The 24503-nt window shown below is 40.6% G+C and overlaps 1 protein-coding gene across 1 annotated transcript in view; it reads left to right on the top strand.

Annotated features, from left to right (window-relative positions):
• Positions 1-1145: 1145 nt before the first annotated feature.
• radil (Ras association and DIL domains) overlaps positions 1146-24503 on the top strand; it is a 49652-nt gene continuing 26294 nt past the window's right edge. Inside the window, 16 exon segments of the mRNA XM_059334035.1 lie at positions 1146-1561; positions 3815-3913; positions 4673-4691; positions 4849-4963; positions 6149-6484; positions 6486-6654; positions 9424-9531; positions 10027-10142; positions 10257-10433; positions 11334-12093; positions 13907-14037; positions 15667-15704; positions 17933-18087; positions 18263-18375; positions 18635-18751; positions 20740-20863. Of these exon segments, the coding sequence (XP_059190018.1) occupies positions 4681-4691; positions 4849-4963; positions 6149-6484; positions 6486-6654; positions 9424-9531; positions 10027-10142; positions 10257-10433; positions 11334-12093; positions 13907-14037; positions 15667-15704; positions 17933-18087; positions 18263-18375; positions 18635-18751; positions 20740-20863 (2470 nt within the window). The 5' untranslated portion in view covers positions 1146-1561; positions 3815-3913; positions 4673-4680.

The raw sequence follows: 24503 nt of genomic DNA, 5'->3' as shown, positions 1-24503 counted from the left end.
AATGTCAAATAGGATTATGAAAATAACATACATATAAACAAATGTGTTATCATTATAAGCATCTCCACCTCATATGTACTGTCATTATACTTTGTGTTAAGTACATAAAAAGTAAAAAATAAAAAATAAACAACGGATACCATTATTACAGGCAATACCTTAGCCATAGCTTTTTAAAAATGATTATCATCCCTCTTTTTTAATTATTTTTTTCCTTCTCTTATTATTATTATTATTAGTAGTATTATTATCCTATTTTATTTGTCTTTTGTTACTTTATTATTCTTTTATATGTGTTTACTGATTTACATATACTAGCCTATTTATTAGTCTAATGTGAAATAGGATTATAAAAAGAACATACATATAAGCAAATGTGTTATCACTATAAGCATCTCTTCCTCATACTATCATTATTCTTTGTGTTAAATAAATGAAAAGTTGAAGAATATATTGTCACCCTGGTAAAATAATTGCCTAACTCATTTTTTTAAAGTTTTGCAGCAAACACAAAAAACTTCACCAAAAGTGTAACATATGGCATTTATTGATCATTTCACTCAAAAAGGATGTAACAAAGGATGATTATTGGCATAGTAATAACACTGTGTGTAAAGTATGTAACTTAAGAGAGAAATGACTTAGGAATTTTTTTAACATGCCTTTGTGACTTAAGCAAGATATGGTAACACTTTATTTTGAAGGTGTCTACATAAGAGTGACATGAGCGTGTCAGAAACATGACAAGTATCATGAGCATTAATGTTACTTCAAAGTGTCATTAATGTTCATGACACATCCCATGTCATGTTTATGACACGTTCATGTCACTCTTATGTAGACACCTTCAAAATAAAGTGTTACCGATATTAGTGTCAACAATAAAACACAGATAAACTAAACTGATAACGAAACAATCTCCCTCTAGCTCTTCTTTGCTGGGTTCTTATCTGATGCCTGTGAATGTGGCAAATTGTCAAAGAAGTGATTATCTTAAAGGGGTAAAATCACATGATCTGATCAACTGAGGATGAAGACGATTTTACCATAGGTGGCCAGCGTCATGAGGAGATGATTTAGGCAAAAAAACACAATTTTGACAAAAAATTACTTAGACGATTATTTTAACACGGTGACGATATGTGCCACTACTGCCTCCGTGTCGTGCTGGTAGCCGGTTGTCCGCCAGGCGGCGCTGTCCCCGCACACTCTGCTGCCGGAGCAGGTGCGCCGAGGTGAGGCAGCGCGGAGGGTTTCGGCTGTTTCCGTCGCGGCTCGGCAGTGAACCGCTGTGGATGTGGGAATGCGGTTGCCGGAGGCAGCGGGCATTGCTGGACACTCGGCGGAGATGTGCGTACGGAAACCGGAGCCCTCAGCGGTTGGCGGTCGTCCAAGTTAACGGGCTGTTTTTGGGGGATGTGGGCGGCAGCGCCGGGCGGCTGCGTGTCGGTCGCTGTGGGGTTTATTTTCTCCCCTATTTTTTCCGGGGGATTTTCTATCGGAATGAGAGGCAAGCCAAAAAGGATTCCCCAGCACTATGGAGCCACGCACTGCAGGCAGCGTGAGTATGAAGGCAACAGACAGCAGGAGACCCTCAGGGGAGTGGGCTTGTCACTGCTGGATCACACAACTTTTACACGGTCTATTTTATTTACGGCCACACGCGCTACCGCTTTTATATTTACCACCCTCATAGTTAAACATTTATTTTCACAGTCATTGTTTTTGAGTGTTGCTCCCGTATCGAAACACCGCTAATTGATTATCCATTGTGTGTTGATGATCATTAGGCGCGCCTGCTGACCGGCGGCAGGCCGGGGCTGGTAGCTTTTAGTGCCGCGCCTGACGACTCATCAGCGGATTAATTTCTGAGGATTTTCTCCTGCCTTTTGTTGCGGCTGTTGCTACTGACGACCACTGAGTCCAGAGTCGTAAACAGACAGACAGACGCTGAATAAAGAGCAGAACCATGCTAATCACAAGTTCTGTGCAATATTACCCAGCCTGCTTTATGGGGGCAAGTTTTTCCACCATCGCAGGTTTTATTTCTGACCTTCTGGCAGTCTAGACAAGGACACAGCGAGTGAAAAAAACAAGGTGGTGGAGAAGTTGTAGTCTGTGTGACATGATTACCAAATGTAACACTACCTCCTGGGTCACAAAGTACAACACACCAATGCAAAATATAGGCCTCTGTCTCTCTCAGTTTCTTGTGTGGACACAGGAGGGGTTTGTTGGTCCCAGGATTGAGTTAACTGCGGCCAAGTAGCCAGATTACTGTGGATTAGCGGGCATTTAAAATAGTCACGTTATCCCACCAGTGCCTGCAGAGTCAGCTACAACAACACCTTTTAGGCTGCCTGCCAAATATTTGCTGAGAGGAAATGATATAGAAGTGGACAACTGCACAAGTTGCAGTCAAAACAAGACTGCATGAAGGTGCTGCTTTGATCTGCTGTCAAATGTCAATTTGGTGCTTTCTGATGTAACCTGCATGAAAGGTCTTCATCAGTCAAAAGAGTGAAAAAAAAACAATGGAGAAATATAGAATATTAGAGTTTTATGATATTTGATTCATGGATTTGCATTTTTGCAAAAAAAATTCCTTCAAACATTTGTTGGTCAAATTTTAGAAATGTCATATTATATTATTAGAAAACAATGGTAATTAAAAATAGAATATAAAATAGTACAAATTAAATTATTGAGCTAAAATATAAACAAATATAAAACTAAATAAATATAAAATAAATAAAAGAGGAGGACCTCGAGACACAGCAGCCATCTACAACACAAAAATAAATTATAATGTTTTTGGTAGTTTTGGTTTGGAAGTATAAAATGAGCAATCTGGAGCAGTTACCTTGGGCGTTGGGACCTTTTATCGTGGACATTTTCAACAATTTTATGTTAGTCAGAAAAAGAATGGGAAAAAAATATTTTTTTAAATCTAGTTTTTCCAAATAAAAAACAAACTTGTTCATTTAAAAAGTAACATTCCATTTTTTAGATAATTTAAAATGAAGCAGTCTAAGGCTGAACAGTTTGTAAAAATGTCAAATTGGAATAATAATAATGAAAAAAAATTGCATTCGATATGATTCACAGGATTGAAGGGAATGATGGTTTTTGCACCATTAAACTCTTTTAAATTGAAAAGTATTTTTAAATTATTATGGTGGGATTTTTTTTTGCAAAAATCTCTACCAAGTACAGATTTACGTCTTAAGTCTGTAGAACACAGTTTGTAGACCAGGGCATCACTGCAGCACCACAGAACAGGATTCCTGACGGTATTTTGACACATATTTTGCCGGTCCATGTTGCGTTTTCGTTGAAATTCCAATTAATTCTTCCACCCAAAATCACTCTAGTTTTGTGGTATATCAAACACTGGATTTGAATGCCATATTTTCCATCGTTGGTAATGATCAACAACAATTTTGATTTGCATATTTAGTGGTGAGTAAAAGATTGGGTAAATGCATAATGTCAACTCAAAGTCTGAGGTCAAAGGTCAGTATATTTCAAACAAAGGTGCATTTTTCAAATGCTGTTTTTATCTGTACAAAGTCCACTTTTTATCTACAGGTTTTGCCTCAATATCTGCTGTAAAACTGTATATGCCCAGAACTCAATTTTGACTTGAGTTCTGTCAATATATAATTGAAAAGCTTAAAGCCACGTCAATATTATCTGAATCTCAGAGGATCTGGAAAATAAGTAAACCTCAGTGATCAATAACTCAGCAGGAACTTTTCAGTTTCGCTGTAAACTGACATTAAAATTGTATTTTATTTTTTTTATTTTCCAGTGTGAAAGGTGACGGTAAATGAAAAGCATCTGAGCCTCAACTGTAAACGTTTACCTGGTGCTGCTGCACATTGGAGTTACAATACGTAACAGCATCAAGGTAATCACCAGCTGCACACACACACACACACACACACACACACACACACACACACACACACACACACATTCTTGTACTTCTATCTTTGTGAGGGCCCTCATTGGAACAGTGAATTCCCTTGCAAGGTTATAATAGTTTTAAATTTTTCATTAGTTTTAGTTTTAATTGGGTTGTGAATTTTTGTTTTCAAATTCAGTAAGTTTTTTATTAGTTTTTAGAGTGAGTTTGCTAGTTTTAGTTTAGTATTTATTTATTTGAAATGCTTTAGTTTTAGTTTAGTTTTTATTAGTTTTAGTGTTAGTTTTAGTTTTTTTGTAATGGGGTATCTGTTGAGTAGGAGATTAAAAGAGTTCACAGTGAATTTTGCCTTTATTTCCTTTGTCTTATCCATCTTCATTATGTATAAAAAAGTTGACAAAGACGAAAACGAAGGACATTTTCACTATAGTTTTAGTTAGTTTTGTAACCACAAAATACAGTTTCAGTTAGTTATCATTTTTTTTGTAACCTTTACCCTTAAAACAAAGTCTTAAATCTCAAAAAAGCCTTTAAAGAATTGAGGACCGGCCAAAATGTCCTCACTTTGCATAAATGTCCTCACTCTGTTGGTTAAAAACGCGTTCAGGTCCTCACTATGTAGGAATTACAAGTACACACACACACACACATATATATAGAGCATTTGTTATTTGTCATTGTCTTTTTATGGGGATTTCATTTTACATCATAGATTTAGGGGAGATTTTCTTTACCTTCCAGATCTACAAATGTTCCACAAGTAAGTGTAAGATGTAGCCGTGAGTCCATCATCAGCTTCTATGCATGGACCTTTATGCATATGAGTGTGTGTGTGTGCGTGTGTGTGTGTGTAAAGCTTCAAATCCTTCTAGCTGGAGTCAAATAAAACATTTAATATGCTTTTCCTTGCTCAGTAGTTGTGGAGTTTGTGAAGCCAACAGCAGCATCATGTTCTACGGTTCTTCCTCGGGGGCCAGTATGTCCCTCCCGTCCAAGAGCCGCCTGAAACGCCAGAGCAGGACCTTCACACAGGTACACACACACACACACACACACACACACAAACACAAGCGTACACACAGACATGCACACTGCCATTTCAGTCTTACAATCTCAAGAGACCCTCCAAGTTAAATAAAGGTCAAATTACATGATGAAAACAAACACACTCCAGCAAATATTAATACAGTTTTCGGTGCTTGTCTCTGCACTTCTCACCTGTCTCTAGTGGTTTCCAGACTTGGAGAAAGTTTAGGCTTTATTTGCTGAGGTTTTGTGATATCTATAGTTGATTATGCAGTAAACTGTGATACAGTTTCTGGAAAGACTCGTTGTTTTTAGCCATTTTTAGCTGCTAGCTCGGAGCTCAGTTTTGACTGAAATATCTCAAAAATCTACTGGATGGATTGCCACAAAATTTAGTACAGACATCTATGACCTTTGTGGTCTTCTGATTTTTGCTTCAGCGGCCACGTTTTCATTTGTAGTTTTGAGTTAATTGTCTCAACAACTATTGGATGAATTGGATGTCATGAAAATCATAAGTACACATAAACATGTTCTTGTCCGTGTAATTTGACCATTACTTTGGTTTATGAACAAATACCTGCAAAACCTGCTAAATTGGAATTTAGTCAGCCTCAGCTGTGCTTTATGTTTAGTGATATAATTAGAAAATGTTGGCATGCAAACACACCAAACAGAGATTAAAAACATTATTCCTGCAGCATAAAAAGTAGTGAAATAGAGCAGTTTTTTAAAAAAAAGTTTTGAATGGTATTGTATGCAGCAGTCAGCACGGCCCCAGCAGGAATGGAAACTATGCTTTTAGCCACCTAAAAATTTCTATATCAATTTAAATGAATGTTATATTTAGAGTATTTTACAGCTTTACCTTGCTGTCAGAAAGCCCTGTTAAAGTTAACATGTGGGAAACTGAAGCTGTTATCTATGCTCTCTTCAAAGCCATCAGACTCCTTTGACAAAAACAGTCATTTTACCTGATAGAACACACAGCTGGCACGCTGGTTTCCTGCTGCTTCGATTGGTTAGTTTATTTATTTATTTCTGTGATTGTGTTTCTTACCTTTCATAAAAAGTCATGCAATAAGACAAACAAACTAGCTGTTGGAGGCAGCAGTAGACCAGCTCTACGTGATGTCTGATGTGATGAAGTGGTTCCTACAGTGCATTCAGTATTGTTTGTATGTTCACCAGGTCCTGTACCGGACTTTGAGTTACAGGGACCGCGTCCCAGTGGAAACTGGAACAAACACTCGTGGGGACCGGCGCTCGACGACTGAACCCCCAGAGCGACCGGCGGACGACCCCGCTGAACTCTCCACGCAGAGCTCGGCCCCCGGGGTGCTGAAGATCTTCGGAGACGAGATCTGTGCGGGTGCCAACTACAAGAGCGTCCTGGCCACGCCGCGCTCCAGCGCCCAGGAGCTGGTCAAAGAGGCACTCGATCGTTACTCTCTCAACAAGAACGCCGCCCACTCTTACGTCCTGTGCGATGTGATCGGGCGCTTGGAGGGGGGAGGCGGGATAGGAGGGGGGGGGGTGGCGGACTGAATGCCTGCGTGCGCTCGGGGACAACGAGAAGCCGCTGTTGCTCCAGGAGCTGTGGAAACCCCGAGAAGGACACGCTCGCAGGTTCGAGCTGCGCAGGAGAGCAGAGGTGGAAGAATTCAACGCCAAGGAGAAGGACACCATCACTGCTGGTGAGGACACACACAGACAAACACACACACACATATGGATAGACAGGTACACACACACACAGCTGGTCTAATTCACTTCCTTTCTTGACAAGTCAAACTCAGCAGAAAAGCACAGCTCGTTACCTCCTCTGCAGTGTGTGTGTGTGTGTGTGTGTGTGCGCGCGTGTGCGCGCATGTGCGTGTGCGCGTGCGTGTGTGAGAGAGAGAGAGATTGTGTGTGTGTGTGTGTGTGTGTGTGTGTGTGTGTGTGTGTGTGAGAGAGTGACAGAGAGAGAGTGTGTGTGTGTGTGCAGAATAAGAGCTTTCCTCACAGTCATTATCCTGTACAGAAGTCATTATCCTGGATGATAACCAGCGTTTTTTTTTCATACGGATGAGCTCTTCTGCAAAGACAGTCTTTCAGTTGGGTTTTTATTAGAAACACACACTTGCATGCGCAATTGTGAGAAAATCACACACGTATAAATGCACGCACACAAACACACACAGAACAGTGCAGTGGAATTGCATGGCCAGCTGGTCGATTGATTGAGTGAAAGCTGAATCCTTTGTGACCGGAGGTGTAGATGGGTGTGGGCAGTGGCACTCTAGTGTTTTTATGAATGACACATTTCTACTACAGTGATGCAGCATCATTTTCAATAGATAACATGTAAACAATCCGCACAAACTCATTAAATCTACTGTTAAGACTTTACATCTGCAATGCAGTAACATGAATCTATGTCCGAATGTGTGTTTGCTGGAACCATGAAATGACCTTTACACAGATCGCTTTACTGATGGATGAAAAGTTTGCCATTTACACACACACACACACACACACACACACACACACACACACACACACACACACACGAACACACACGTACACACACGTACACACACTCACCCCTGTGCATCCTGTTGAAGACATTTAAAAACGCACTAAGTGTACAACAGTGTTCAGAGAGATGAAGCAAATATTTTCAGCATCACAGTCACACATTGCACTTTGCAGCCACACTAACATTTCTCATGAAGCATGCCAGAGTTTTTACTGGTTGCTATGTCAACTCGTGTTGCAACGACAGAGCCAGTCAACAATCTTTTTTTCCTTTTTTTCTATTGTGACACAGTGTAGTGTTTGTACACATTTCAGACAGTAAAACAGTAGTTACCAATGTTTTAAAAGCTATGAAAATGGATAAAGTTTTTGTTATGATATATTTTTCTTCAGGTCAACAATTCCCATGAAAAGACCAAAACCTGTTAAACCCTCTCTCTGTACTCTGACTTTGAGCCTGATAGATATGAAGTTTTTGAGGCCGATCTCGATACTGATTTTAGAGGGGAAAATTCATCAATAATAAATAATAATAAATATTGTGGCTGATATAGTAATTTTTTAAGCTGGAATGAAAACAGACCTCTTTTATGTGGATAGTGTACCAATTTTAATCACCAATCTGCAAATTTCTTTGTCTAACATAAAACTTTAGTGAATACTATTTGACATAATTAAATAAATGGATCAGAGCAATAAACTATACTAGGCTTTTAGCAAGACAGCTATTTCTTGTTAAAATGATCAGTTTGTTGTAGGTTTTGGTCTTTTCTTTGGATTTGTTTACAATAAGAACTGAAGAGGTAATTGGAGAGTGCTGACCTCCACGAGGCATTTGGATGAATTTTTCCAATTGGGAACTTGTTTTTCCAATTATTCCGACATCTCATGAATGCAGCACAAATGCCTGATCTCACAATGTTAACAAAAGAATAATATCTTTTGTTTATCTGCGCCATGGTTTGGATCCACTTGAAAATGTAATGGGTTCCTCCTTGGCCCATGCTTCTTCCCACCAAGTTTCATGGAAATTGGCCCAGTAGTTTCTCTGTAATCCTGCTGCCAGACAGACAGAAAGAAAACATGACCTCCTTGGTGGAGGTGAAATTATCACTCATTAACACCAGCCTTCTCCTTTTAAACAGTGCTTTGAGACATTTCAATTACAGTTACACAACTGTGAACAAAAAATAATCAACGAATGCCTTCTGGGATGAAACAGGTTTAATAACTTATTAATACACATATTTTCATTTTCACATTAACCTTTTCTCTTTTGTGTTAGTGTTTTAGAAAACTCACACAAGCCGAGGAGCCTCTTTCTCTTTACTTCTCTTACTGTCTTTCACTTGTTGTCTTTTTTTCTCCCCTGGTGTATGTGTGAGCGTGCCTGCACATGTGTGAATTGTGTGTATTGTTGCACACACATTTATTTATTTTATAATGAGATTACACTTTAAAGGTACGGTAGGATTTTCAATAATTACATGAACACATCACAGCCAAATGAATCGCATTATTGACCTTTAGTGATCCGATCTGCATTCTCGGTTCTGCTGGTTTCAATGTCACGTGCAAGTCGACATGGAAATCAAGTTGGATTCATTATAAAGTAAAAGCACACCCAAACACCCAAATGAGTCCAAAAGAAAGTACTAAGCAGACAATGGGTGTCTGCTTTTTTTAGTTTTTACGTGATTGTTGCATGACTTTGATAGAAAAGATGGAAAATCCTGCACCTCATGCCTTTAACTGTATCTCTACTTACTAACTGCTGATGTGACTCACTAAAAGCACCACAGACCCTTCTTTGCTCCACACTGCATGCGTGTCTTGTGGTGTGTGACTGTGTGTATACTGGGGTTATTGTGTGCTTCGTGTTTTGGTGAGGGGGTGTTTTCTCAGCCTGCCCCCCCTTCCTAACCCCTCCCACCCTGCTGTAGGGCCCAAAACCTCCCAATTCCTGGCGGCTCTAATGGGTCGGTCTGGGCTGGGCAAACACAGGAGCTCCCCCCTGCGGTGCGGTCGAGCGGTACAGTCCAGCTCTAAAGGTGGGGACTGGCCTCAGGTAGGGTGGCTGTCAGTCATTGCCATGGAGCCCACCTCTACCTGCGTTGTCACCAGCGCCACCCCCATTGCCAGTGATTCAACCAGTGTGAGTGTGTGTGTGCAGAGCCATCGCATGGCCTTAAATTAAAGTCATGAGGAGCTCAGCTCACCTTTCCATCAGGTTTAATGTTGTCGGCCACATGTGCTGCTCCATCCAGCGACATTTACTCCATCTGACTGGTTTGTTTTACTTCCACTCAGCTCACACATGACTGTTATGCAATTATGTACCCAGACTTCACTCATAAGTCAAACATAAATGCTAACAATGCACATGTACACTTCCTTATTATTTTTCACTCTTTACCTTTCTTTCTTTCTTTCTGTGTCCTCTACCTCTCTCTCTGCTCTTCCTTCTGCCCCTTTTTATTATTCTCCACCTGTCCCTCCCTTGCTCTTGTTTCTCTCTCTTACTTTTCTTCTCTGCCCGACTGTAGATATTAATGCTCAGGCTCGTAAGCTCCAGAGGAACAGGGCAAAGGGGACGCTCACCCTGCCCCGGTCCAGCAACTCGTCCTTCTGCCGCAGCCTCAGTGAGACCAGCCTCAACCAGGTGGGGCCTCCCACTGAAGCCCAGTCGGGATAATTGATTCTTACTACTCATGAAATTGTTGCCAACCTGCCTGAAATCCTGAACGCATGTGTGTTTCTGTTTGTGTCCCTGCAGCTGGGAGTGGGAGATGAGCCCAAGCGTTATTACTCCACCCTGCCAGGGCCTTTAAGGGGTCGTGAGGCGGTCTCTAGTGGACGGAGGAAAGAGGAGGGGAGTCAGGGAGGAGGAGGGGTGAGGCACTCGCTTTACCAGTCCCCTCACCTCCTGCTGCTGCAGGGGTATAACCGGCAGGTGAGGATACACAAGTGTTGTTATAGGCCCATGAAAATAGACCTTTTTTGGTGGATTGTGCACTGATTCTTCAGCCCAGAGAGCTACTTTACATAAAACATAAAACTTTATTAAATAAGTGTACATTAATTGTACATTATACAAACAATTTATTACATTGTCAGCCAATTCTATAAATGAGAAAATAAAGAATAAATAGGAATAAAATAAACATCATTATCGACCTTGAGTGATCTATCTGCATCCCCGGTTCTGCTGGTTTCAATCTCACGTGCAAATCGACGGGAAATCAAGTTGGATTTATTATAAAGTCAAAGACAAAAACACCCAAATTAGTCCAAAAGAAAGTACTAAGCACACAATGGGTGTTATAGTTTTTACTTGATTGTTGCATGATTTTGACAGAAAAGATGGAAAATCCTGCACCTCATAATAATATAACAGCTAAATACACATAATTTCTGTTCAGTTTCAGTCAATTGCCAACTTTTTAAAAAAATGAATAACTTGCAGCATTTGTAAATCAAGGTGAGAAGCATTTTCTGCATTATATATTGTGTATAAAAAGTAATACACTATCTGTATCTGTCAACCAAAATATCTGTTGGGTTCTATCTTAGATAACCGATTATGTGATGCAAGACTGCAACTTACGATTAGTTTTATTCTTGGGTATTCCGTCAATTATTTTCCCAATTAATGAAGAAGTTGTTTGGTCTATAAAATGCCCGAAAATTCAGTTTGCGGTCATAGAGAAACCAGAAAATATTCACATTTAAGAAGCTGTAATCAGAGAATTTTTACTTTCTTATCTTAAAAATAACTCAAGCCAATGAATCCTTTAGTAATCGATAGATCTTTGCAGCCCCGATGTGATATGTGTTGTTCTCCGTGCTGCAGGACTGTTTGGTGTACCTGCTGAACAGAGAGCAGCACACAGTGGGGCAGGAGACGCCATCAGCTCGCCCCAACATCTGCCTCTTCTCTCCCGACATCCTGCCCCTGCACTGCCGCCTGCGCCGAGTCCCCGCACCCCGTCGCCACGCCAACAACAACAACAAGGGAGAGGAGGCGGACAGTCAGCGGTTCTGTGTTGCCGTCGAGCCGGTGCTCCACGCCACAGTCCTGGTGAACTTTTCCCGCTGCGAGCGCTCCACCACGCTGCGACACGGTGACCTCCTCTCCTTTGGAGCGCATTACATCTTCCTGTACAAGGACCCCACGGGCGCTAAGCCTTTGCCCGCTCAGACTTTGGCACGCCTTCGATCCCTGGGGCAGCTTTACGATGTCGGAGTGGAGGAGGGAGAGGGCGGCACTCAGACTTGTAAGATGTGTGGTTCTGTGCTGAAGGACAGAGCAGCGCAGGTGTCAAGTGTTCCCGCAGTCAGACGCAGCTTCAAACCTCACCTGGTGAAACCTCGCAGCGGGGGGACGGCAGCAGGAGGGCCGCTTGGTTTGTCAGGAGGGGAAGGAGGAGGAGGAGGAGGAGGAAGAGGAAGAGGAGGAGGAGGAGGAGGAGGAGGAGGAGGTGGTGGAGGAGGTGGTGGAGGAGGAGGTGGAGGAGGAGGAGGAGGTCAGAAAAGGAGGCTGCAGCTGGACTTTGACCAGGCTCATGAAGACCAGCTGTTGAACAGGATTGTGTCTCTAATAGAACCTGGAGGTTGGTGCTCAAATCTACTATGATCTAGAATATAACACGTCAGTTTGACTTGTTTTTTTCTCAGTGGATACCAGGCGTTTTCTGACCAAACGGTTGTAGTTACCTACTGGGGAGCTACGTAACTTTAAGGGCTTCTTTTCTGTTTGCAATCACTCCGCCAATAGAAACGCTGAAGTGTTGTAAGCCAGCTGTCTGTGGAGATGTAAAAAATGATGCCATACTGTCCCTGTTGCACACAAACACCTGCCACTTTATCAGGTGGAGTTTGTACCTAATGAAGTGGCAGGGTGCTCTTCTCCTTCATGGTTAGTTGTGTTGTGTGTTCAGAGATGGTCGTCTGCATTCCTCTGTTGTAATGGCTGGTTGTTCGAGTTTCTGTTGCCTTTCTGTCCTCTCAAACCCATCTGGCTATTCTCCTCTGACCTCTGGCATCAACAAGGCTTTTGTCCCAGACCTTAGAGATGTTCTCTGTAAACCCTGGAGATGGTTGTTAGATCAGTTTCTAAAGTACTCTGAGCAGCCCGTCTGGCACTTAAAACAACTTTCTTCCCCATTCTGATGCTTGGTTCGAACTTTAGCAGCTCATCTTCACCATGTCTGCATGAGTTGCTGCCATGTGATTGGTTGATTAGATATTTGCGTTAACGAGCAGCTGAACAGGTGTACTAGTTGTACTAAAGTGGCCGCTGAGTATATATGCTCAGTAAAACCTGGACTTCACGAGTTGTGTTTCCATCAATACATTTCTATGGGCGTTTTGAAAATTGGAATGAGAAATGCTTGATGGAAACACCAAAATTCGATAAACTTTTGAAAAATGTGCATTGAAGTTTTTACAATCGCTTGAGGCGTTTTTTTTTCTTTTTTGAAAATAGTTAAACAGGAGATTGAAAAGCAAGCTGTTTCTGCTCTGCCAGTCAAGATGAGCTGACATGAAAGAACAATTATGAGCTTTTTTGTTGTTGTTTTTTATCTCTCGTGCAATCTTCAGTAGAAGAAGTTGTTCTTCTTCTGTTTACTGACAGATTAGCCTACAGCAATACATTACACATTACATTATCCAACTTTGTTTATTTGCTCTTAACCAGTTGATGGAAACATCCCTAATTTGCATCGTCTTCAATGCCACATTTCAAAATTTCACTTTGACTTTAATGGAAACCTAGTTGTTGTTGGTCCAGTTGCCCATGTTTTCTTAAATGTTTTAGTTTTTTTAGTTTGTGTTTTGCGGAGAAGGTTTTTTATAAAATGGGGACTGCTGGTGCTGCATTGCCTTTGTTCAACCAATCGCTGTACAGCACTATGATCGTTCCTAGTTCTTGCCGTGCTGACACATTCAAAAGATGGGATTCTTAGAAAATGTTCCCCCAGTCTGAAAACACCTTTTGTGTTGCTATTAAAGTGTTTTGTTTAAGCAATTGGGTTTTGTTTGGCTTATCTGAGCTTTTCCACGCTCCACCTCTTTAGCTTAGCTGGGAGTTAGGCGTAATTAGGCACTGTTTTCTTCAGTCCCATTTCATCCAGTTCTTGTTTTTTCTGTAGGCAAGGGGTATTTATAGGAAGAAGTGTCCATAAAAAGTAACATCTCTTCCCAGAATCCGTGTCCTCTTTACCCCAGATAATCCACAGACCTCATTGTCAGCGCTTTCAGTGGACTGATTCTAAGGCCAAAAGTAGTTCAAGTGAATTGTTTTTTTTAAGTAATTCTCAAAGTGTCTGAGCTGCATGATCAGATAAATACCACCAGAGGTAAATGACAAAACACCTTGATGCATAACTTGAGTGAACTGACCCTTTAAACCCCTTCACACAGGAGATGACCACAAGCTGACGCCTGCCTACCTGCTGTGTCTGTGCATACAACACTCTGCCTCAACATTTCCACCGGGGAGCTTTGGAAAACTGCTACTCAAGATTGTTCGACGAATCCAGTCTATTGCATGGGTCAGTGACTGCCTGTCTGCCTGTCTCTCTGTCTGTCTCTCTGTCTGTCTGTCTGCCTGCCTGTCTGTCTGTCTGTCTGCCTGCCTGTCTGTCTGTCTATATACAGTCATGGAAAAAATGATTAGACCATTGCATTCTTCAGTTTCTTGTTCATTTAATGCCTGGTTCAACTAAAGGTACATTTGTTTGGACAAGTATAATGATAACAACCATAATAGCTCATTAGAGTTTAATTTAAGAGCTGATATCTAGACATTTTCCATGGTTTTCTTGACAATGATTTTGGTTATTATGAAGAAAACCATGGAAAATGTCTAGATATCAGCTCTTAAATTAAACTCTTATGAGCTATTTTTGTTGTTATCATTATATTTGTCCAAACAAATGTACCTTTGGTTGTTCCAGGCATTAAAATGAACAAGAAAGCAAGGAGAAAACAATTGTGGTCTAATCATTTTTTCCATGACGGTCTGTCTGTCAGCCTGCCTGTCTGTCTGTCTGTCTGTCTGTCTGTCTGTCTGTCTGTCTGTCTGTCTGTCTGTCAGTCAGCCTGCCTGTGTGGTACTTTGGTCTCTGCTTAAAATGACCTCATGTGGAGCAAACTGGTCAGCTATGTCAGGTCAGGTGAATAGTTAAACAGGGCTGCATATCACATGTTTTGTACTGAATTACACATTACGAAAGACAAAGCTTCAAGGATGATGACTTGCAGACCGTTCTGAGGATCTTTTTTATTATGTTTTGTATTTTTTAGATGGGTGCAGATACAGTGCCTGAGAGACCGGTGCAAATAACCAAACAAAACTTTTTAGGATGCTTTAGTTTGCATGCAAAACTGTGTTGAAATAAGACACATTTCGTCAGTATCAGTGTTAAGGTTTGAACTCTATTATAGTACGAGTTTGGAAATCGTATCTTGAATTTTGTAAATTACCAATAATGCTAAATCCTACTGATTCTCTTTCAGTTGATAACTTTGAATCAGAAAAGTCACTTGGCTGTAGCTTGTCATGCTGTTTTTTTCCTCATTGAGTTGCTGTATATCTGTTTCTTGTTATTTTAATATTAAAATAGATGCATTTAAAATATTTCAAATATCAGGATATCCCCACAGGAATTTTAGTGGATGCAGTAAGAAACTGAGATCCTGATGCATCAATTTACTCAAGAGATGATGGAATTTGCTGTGTGCAGTGACCTCTATTTTGTGTCATATTTTTACAAAAGTGTATAATTATTTCATATTAGCAGAGTTTTAGATGATGTTGTCTACCTCAGCTTTAAAACACTGCAGGAAAAGCAGAATATGGTCCAGCCTTCCTATTAAAAGGGGTTATATTTTTTACCCAAAAATCGGTGTTGCAAAAAAAGGTCAGAGCGTTGGTCATCTTATAAATCGAGTGAGCTTCTATTCAGTCCAGTGAAGTCCCAAAGTAATTATCAGCCTGCGTCTGTCTGTGTGTGTGTGTGTGTGTGTGTGTGTGTGTGTTGGGCTCTGTAAATATGATAGTGGTATTTCTTTCTGCAGGTTAGCGATAGCGTCATGAAGTGTGGTTCTCCTACGCACACCCTGAAAGTTTAATGAGCACTTAATTGCTGTGCGTGTGTGTGTGTGTGTGTGTCTTGCAGGAGAAGACAAAGGAGCTGGCTCAGAAGCAAGCTCAGCAGTAAGTATCGCTTTCCAACAAAAAGAGAGCATGTACCTTTTCTGAGTATGTATGTCAGAGTGTTCAGTGTGTCAGTATGTCTACTTAACTCTATTTAAAGGGACAGTGCAGATTTTACTGAAGTGGGGTTGTATGAGGTACTTAACCATAGTCAGTGTATTAGCTACAGTAGATGGCAGTCAACACGTCTCCAGTTTGGAGAAGCAGGCAGGAGTACTGACAGAGAAGCTAAGCAATGTTCTGCTGTGGATGGGGGCAGCAGCTTAGTCACAGATAGAAAACAATATCAGTTTAAATTCAGCTGTATTTAGAATATTTCCACTGCTTTACATTGCTGTAAAACAGCCCTAATTAAGATTATGTGGGGGGAACAGAAGCCATCGTCTATACCAGGGGTAGGCAACCTGCAGCTCTGGAGCCACAAGTGGCTCCTCTTCAGGCCATTTACAGCGGCTCCCTGTGGCTGTTACTGAAAAATTATAATAAATAATAACAGCTATTTCTTTACATTTTAAGTTTCATTTATCATTGGTGTAGGCCCAAATACATTTTTATTATTCAGTTGTAAAAATGTTTGGTTTATGAATGGCAGTAAACTTTTTTTTTGTTTTTTTACATTTTAGTCAACTAAAATGTGCATCATAACTTATGAAAGTCTATGGCCCGGCACCTTAACCTCTAAATTTTGCCAACTTCAAGTCGAGTTTTGAGTTGCCTTGTCAGGCTAGCTTTCCTGCGATATTTCTCAAGAGTCTAGCCTCTTATTTGCACTTGGGTCCTCACTGAATTCTGACAAAACCATATTTATAACACCTCACTGTGACCTATCAGTAATGTTGGTAGGCTAATTAGGCTTCAATTAAGGCTGTTATGTCTTCATTGTAAGGCTTTGAAAAAAAAATTGTGGCTCCATTCTGAGATTTTTTCTCTTTTTTTGGCTCAATGGCTCTTTTGTTAGTTAAGGTTGCCGACCCCTGGCCTATACTCTCTTGGAAGCCACCAGACTCCATTGACAAAAACCGTGATTTTGCTAATGGGCCAGGCTGGGCACACACATGAGCTCCCACCTGCAATCTGTTTGAGCGGTACAGTCCAGCACCAAAGGTGAAGACTGGCTTCAGGTATTCAGTCATTGCCAACACACAAAACTACCAGACTCTGTTGATAGAAAAAGTAGTTTTACCTCCCAGAACACAGCAGTTGCTGGTCTACTGCTGCCTCAGTCAGTTAGCCTCTTTCTGTTGTTATGTGACTTTGGTGTTTTACAGGGTTAGTTTAGATTTACAAAGGTCATACAATAACACAAACCATCCACCCAATAGAGGTGGGGGGAAAAATTGATAGATAGCATAGTATTGCAATATTTTGTGTGGCAATATAATATCAATTCATGGCCGCCAAGTATCAATATTTAGCGTTCCGGCGGGCCATTAGTATTTTTACCTTTTTTTTTTCGGAGGCCGTAGCTGGCTCATATTTAGGAATAAACTGGTATCATATGAAACATGAAGATCTTGTCAGGAAGAAAATAACGCTGCAAAGTTAGTTTTTCTTTATGTTTCATTCAGAAAAATTCAGAGCAGTGGAGCTTAAAGTTGAGGAAAGTTTGATAAAATGCTGCAGTTGTTGTCGTCCATACATGTTTGATATCAGTTGAGTTCAGTTTGACTGAATACTTTGTTGGTCAGTCTGTGGGTTTGACTCTCATTGTGGAGAAATAAAAAGACTGCAGTCAGATGAATAGACTGAGAATTTTCTCTCATTTGACAAAACAATTCTTGATTGAATTTAATTTTGTGGACACAAAATGCAGTTAAACAGTTAAATCGCAACATTCAGCATATCGCAAAAAGCTTAAAATCGCAATAATATCGTATCATGATTCAAGTATCAGGATAAAATTGTATCGTGTGGCCTCCGCTGATTCACATCTCTACTACCCAATCAAGGAAGCAGTAGACCAGCAACTCCCATGTTCTGCAAGTTACATTACTGGTTTTGTCTGGTGGCTTTGCCCGAGAGCATAGATGACTATAATGGCTTCAATTTCCTGTCCAAAGGTCCAAGGTTCTGACATCAAGGTAAAGCGATGAAAATATTCTAAATATAGTGTATGCTTATGCAGATAAAGATTTAAATTTTTTAGGTGGGTCTTTTTTGTGCGGTAAAATATGTTGAGAAAATTCCAACTGAACTAACCCTCCACTCTATGTATGTCTGTGTTCAAGTGGCCAGGACCCGGCCTCCCTGTCTCTACTCAGCATCTCAGACCTGATCCCAGACCTGCAGACCATCTTCTTCTGGATGTCCAACTCCATCGAGATCCTCTACTTCATACAGCAAAGAGCGCCAGCGTACACACACAGCATAGAGACTCTGCAAGGTACACATATGTACACACACAGGTACACACACACACACACACAGTCTGAATGATGAGTGTGGAAACAACTTGGCTGAGGAGTCATTACTCACACTGACGTACAGTAGACACTGATACAGCTCCATCTCACCATATATCTCTTAAGTATGCCTCCATCTCTGTCATCCCCGTCTAGGGTCAAAGGAGTCGTTGCTATCGGCGACCATATCAGCCAATGAGGAGGCGATGACTATCTTGGAAGAAGTGATCATGTACACTTTCCAACAATGTGTCTACTATATCACCAAGGTAATCTGTCACTGCGGCAACGACGCCATCTTCCTAATGAGAGAGGGATTTTTTAAATCTTGTTTTTAAAAAAGAAAAATGGGTTAGATGAATAATAACAGACCCTCATTCATACTCAAGACCACACACACGCACACGCACACGAGGGGTCTGAGGTCAGAATATGAATAACTTAGAGGTTATTTTGCAATTTCAAATCACTTCCATCATAACTTGTGTGTGTGTGTGTCTGTGTCTGTGTGTGTGTCTGTGTGTCCAGGCTCTTTATGTAGTGTTACCAGGTTTGTTGGACTGTAATCCATTCCCAGTCGACAGCTCTGAGCCGTGCTGGAAAGGAGGTGTAGGGTTTCCTGAACCTGTGCGGAGGGTCCTGCAGGTGAGCACGTCCTTTATTGTAGTACAGGTGGGGTTGTATGGATCATGAAATCGATTATGCATGCCCAGATGAGGTTATTTTGTCATTTCAGTCATTAAATATAGAATATCTGCTGATATCAAGTCCCGATCTGATAATAATAATACATTTAATTTACAGCGCTTTAAAAACACAGTAAAATGTGTTAAAACACAGTGAAAGTGCAGTTACAAATAAAAACAAACTATTTAAATCAACAGCATCGGTCATACATTAAAAGCAGTTCTGAAGGTGAGTTTTGACAAGTTTTTTGAAGGTGATACTAGCTAATACTGCTGCATGGTGCAAACTTCAGGGTACATTAAACTTTAAAATCATGTATCTTTATACTGATTAGATCTGCATTGCAATAACAAAACAATGTTTGCATTCAAGCTCTTAATTATTCATTGATTATCCTTAACCGCTTATCTGCACTCGGGTCATGGGGGGCTGTAGCTGATCCCAGCTGACACTGGGCGATAGGCGAGGTACACCCTGGACAGGTCTCAGACTATCACATATAGATACAGATAATCACACTCTCATTCACTCCTACGGGCAATTTGGAGTCACCAATTAAACCTAAGTGCATGTTTTTAGACTGTGGAAGGAAGCCGGAGTACCTGGTGAGAACCCACACTGACACAGAGAGAACATGCAAACTCCACACAGAAGAGCCACAGGCGGGAGGCAAACCAGCGACCCTCTTGCTGTGAGGCGAGAGTGCTAACTACTACACAACTGTGTAGCCCAACTCTTAATTAATTTCATTTTTTTATTTTTAATTATTTACAAAATAAAATAAACTTATTTTTTGCCGTCGCTGTCTCCAGGGAATTTCTTCCTCCTTTTAACACCTTTTTGAGTTACCTGAACAAACTGTATTACATTGAGTGTTATTCTTATTGTTTTTTTTGCCCATGGGGCTTTTGTTGCACTTGCAGCAGCTGTCGACACCATTGTTTGTCTGTTTTTTAAATGCGGTGAAACACCACGCACAATACATTAAAGCTAAAGGTTCTGACACTGAGCTGACATTTACCAAGTGTAAAAAAAAGAGGTAAATAAGATAAATATAGTGTTGCATGATGCACTTTGTTGTTGCTTAAGGTGTTTGGTGTATGGCAGCGGGTGAGACTCAGCAGAGTGGAGACACAGACAACAAGAGTTTATTTGACAAAACAGAAAGTAATTGTTTATAAGATGGTATAGAAAATATAACACGACAGATGCTTTGTTTCTAAACTGGATTATAAAATATTATAATAATTATTAATTAACATTGAAATGTATCTTCAAATTATCAGGCGGTATATTTATAAAATAAGCAACACACAGATGCAGCTGAAGGGGAGATGTTGTGTTGTGACAATGAGACACTCTGGTCCACAGGTCAGAGGGGACTGTTGAAACCTTTCTTTATTTTGCTTCACGCAGCAAGAAATACTGTCTCATACGAGCCGGCAAGGTCAAGGTTGAGACAGCCAAACACTAGCTTCCTTTTCCATGTTTCTTTCGATTTAAGAACCTTGGATTTCGTTCTAAAAGTATTTTATACAACATTGATTACTTAATGCAAACTTTTTTACTGTGCAGTCAAGTCAAGTAATGTTTATTTGTATTTCATACGACAGGCATGGACTCAATGTGCTTCAGTAAATAAAAACAAACAGGAAAAACCTTTGTTGGAACCCACAGAACTTTAATTCAATTTTAATTTAAATGCAGTGCAAGATATAGAATGCAACAGGCTGAATTTGGGGTATTTTTGTATAAAATTATGAGAAATGGAAAAAGTATCGCTGTAAAAAGTCTTGGATTTGAATGTTTTTCTTGTTGTCGATATCATATAGCTTCAATGAAAAGCTAGGAACAGCTGATACAGAACATACGTGATAATTAAGATTGTTTTTCACATTCACATTTTAGTAACTAAAGTACTTCTTTGCTCACCTTTGTGTTTGCAGGTGTTTCAGAATGGCCAGGAGCTTTTGCAGGGCTACCAGGTTCACCCGGAGATCCAGGCTCAGATGTTCGCTTATCTCTTCTTCTTCTCCAACGTGTCGCTGTTTAACCAGCTAATGGACAAAGGTAGGGCAAAAAGCGTGCAGGCTTGCACTCCATTAGACCTCCCTCGAGATTTTTACAGTTGCTACTGTGTGTGTGTGTGTGTGTGTGTGTGTGTGTATGTAAGTAAGATGGAGAGAGAGAGGGAGAGAGAGTGTCCTTGTGTCCTTGTCAGCATTTTGACAGAGTCTAACCCAGATTTGTCCTCAATGCCCTTCTCCTATCTGCATTCTGTTTCTCCCCCCTTCTCTTCTTTCTCCTCCTCCTCCTCCTTCTTGCCTTCCTTCCTTCCATCTGGCCATCAGAGGGGGAGACAAAGACAAGTAAAGGTGGGATTGGGTGGAGGAGAGAGGAGATGGAAGAGGGGAGGGGAAAAGGTCAGAGTGAAGGGGAAAAGGCTGGCGTGGTGCTCTGTTGTTGTGAGGACCTTGCTAATAGTCTATTAACTTGTCTATATACAGAAAATAGTCATTTACCGCCGGCTATTTCCATGTGTCCCACCGCCCATCACTTTCAACCTCTCCATACCCTCCCGCTGTACCTTTAGCCACACATACACATACTCACGCATACGCCATATGTCTTCATTAGCCGGTGGAGACAGCAGAGATCACATGTCTGGCAAAGGGAGAAGGAGAAATGCCTTTATATTCATGCAGAGGCTACCCCTCCTCATCCCCCCCTCCCTCTCTCTACCCTTCTGTCTGGCTTTCTCTCCCTCGCTCCCCTTTTTGGAGCTCATTGATATTTCTCCGCCGATGGTGTCCATGGTAACAGTGAAGTGAGTTTGTGGCAGGTAACGCTGACGTTTGCACGGGGCGCTCTGCAACACTCTCTCTGTTAGCTCTGGTGATGTGATGGCAACTGAGGAGGAGATGAGACGTGGTGCAGGCGCTCTGCTTTGTCCTGGATTTGGATTTTTCTTTTTGTACGAGTGTGTTGAGACGCTTTCAGACGGTTTGTTTGAGAGTAGGACTGTACCAAAAGTCATTATTTTACATGCAAAGCTTCTTTTGAGGTTTGCAATTGAAGCCTCGAAAATGTCTGTTGTCATATTATATGAAAAAAAATATATATATAATTGAACAAAAAAAAAACTTTCTTCAGTGAATATGTGGCTATCTAAATGTAATTTATGGTGCTGTTAGATTAATGCTGGACTCTCATGTGCCTCACCTTGTGTGGGAAAAGTGTGAGAGCAAACAGATTTTTGACTGCAACAAAAATGGTGTCTTTGAACAGCTAAACACCAACAAATATGGCTTTTGGTAGATAAAAGTGTGGAAACTAGAGCCTGATGAGATGTATCTCATTCTCATTTTTAGCAGGAAATCTTTTAAAAGGTGTGAAATTTGGCTATGCATGCAGTATTTATTTAATTTATTTACTTAATTTGGAATACAAGTTCATTGTTGCCTTTTTACTGTACTTACTTGAATAAAAATAGGTGTATTTCACCGTGAATTTTGATGCAAATTAGAGCCCATCAGATATATCGGTTGACAGATATTATCGGCAGATATTGGCCTCTCAAAGGCATATCAGTATCGGTGTATATGCTGTCTGATATGTGCTGTTATGAAAACTTTTTTTACACAATATATAATAGAGAAAATGTTGCTTGCCGTGATTTTTTTTTTAGTCATAGTCAGAAATTGACTGAAACTGATGAGTAATAATGTTTATTTAGCTCTTTATTTTATTCCTATTTATTCTTTATTTTCTAAGTTATCATAATTGTCTGACAATGTCATACGGTGTTTGTATAATGGGGCTCAGTTGGTAGAGTTGGTTGGCCCCTAACCGAAGGGTTGGTGGTTCGATCCCTGACCGTCGCAGCCTACATGTCGAAGTGTCCTTGAGCAAGATACTGAACCCCAAATTGTTCCCGATGCTGCGTTCATCGGTGTGTGAATGAATTCCCAATGGTGGCAGGTGGGACCGTTTAGATTAGCCTCTGCCACCAGTATGAATGTGTGTGTGAATGGGTGAATGAGCGTAGTCTGTAGTGTAAAGCGCTTAGAGTGGTCGCAAAGCGACTAGAAAAGTGCTATATAAGTGCAGGTCCATTTACCATTTACCATTAATGTATAACAATGTTAAATATTGTTTAAGTTTTATGTTTAGAAAGTAGCTCTGTGGGTAAATTTGCAGAGTGGTGAAAAAATTGGTGTACAATCCACATAAAATTTTTCTGTTAGTCTCTCAAGTCTATTTTCATTCGAGCTCAACAAAATACTATATTGGCCACCATATTGGATAATTTCCCCCTCTAAAATCAGTATCAGCATCGGTCTGTATAATCCCATATTGGTCGGACTCTAGTGAAAACATCAAAATGTTTTTTCTAATACATTTTGAGTTTTGGACTTTACAGCGCTTCGGAGTTATTAGAAATGTTTAAATCACACAAGTCAGAAACAATCCTCCGCAGCCGCCACTGGAATTATCGAACTGGTATAAAATAATATAAGTGTGGCATAATCCTTTCTGCAACTGTGCAAAAATACTGGGTTGAAACAGAATAAATAGATAAAAAAAAAGGTGTTGAAATGTTGATTTAGAATTTGAACGTGTTATGAATGAAGAGTCAGTCTCTCCGGTACAGCTTGAGAGTGTACCGTGACTTTTCTGTGTTTTAAAGGTGAGTGTGTGACTGTAAATCAGCTGTGATGAAGCATTATGACACATTTTGCTAAGAGGTTAAGTGATGTCTCGTCTGTTTGCGATGCCTCTCACATAGATTACAGTATGCCTAGACATAAGCCTATTACAGACAGGAGTGTGTGCATATGTGTGTGTGTGCACCCAAAACATATGGCAGAATATTTGAAGGGTTATGTGTGTGTGTGCTGTGTGCACATAATGCTGCCAGTTTATTGTCTGCCTGAAGCTCCTTGTCAGGCCTGACTTGTATTTCTTTGATACCGACGACAAAAATGATTGTCTGATCAGATTCATAATCTTGTTTACTTTTTCTGTGATCAGACAGCTTCTGATCTTACCTTCATTTTTCTATGAAAGACTCTTGATTTTGTGAAGACACTGTGTATTGAATTTCCTTATACAGCTGCTTACATTTAAACAACTGAACATCTAATATGTGGCGTCTTTTTTAAATGAAGAAAGAGGGTTTATTATCTCTCTGAACCCCAGGAGTTTTATTTTAGCTCATATAACATTTAACTCACTGTGGCTCTGTCCTCTACCTCTGTGAAAACAGCACAGTCATGACTAGATGTAGGGAGAACAACATTATAATGCCATAAATCATAAAAAAAAAAAAAAACCCGCAATCTCTCTTGTCCTCTCCTCTCTCTGCTCTGTGTAAACAGCCCTTCAAAGCCAACTTTCTTTGAATTCTTATCACTTGTCCGAGTCATGCTGCCCACTTGTGCAGATTACTGCAGAATGTAATGTTTTTTTACAGGATCCGTTTTGTGCACGCTGTTTATTTGGGGCAAACTTTTATATGAGACCGGTAGGGTGATGTGATTTTGTTGCTTTTTAAAGCTTCAATATGGTTACCTTTTCCTGACAGAAACATTTATCATGGGCGTCCCGGTGGCTCACACCGGTAGAGCGCTTACCATGTATGCCGTGTGCTGCGGCGGAGCCGGGTTCGAATCCGGCCTGAGCTCCCTTTGCCGCATGTCTTCCCCTC

The sequence above is a fragment of the Centropristis striata genome, chromosome 1, assembly GCF_030273125.1.
Source record: "Centropristis striata isolate RG_2023a ecotype Rhode Island chromosome 1, C.striata_1.0, whole genome shotgun sequence".
Lineage (NCBI taxonomy): Eukaryota > Metazoa > Chordata > Actinopteri > Perciformes > Serranidae > Centropristis > Centropristis striata.
Note: the sequence above shows the minus strand (reverse complement) of the source record. Positions and strands in the feature narration are given on the sequence as shown.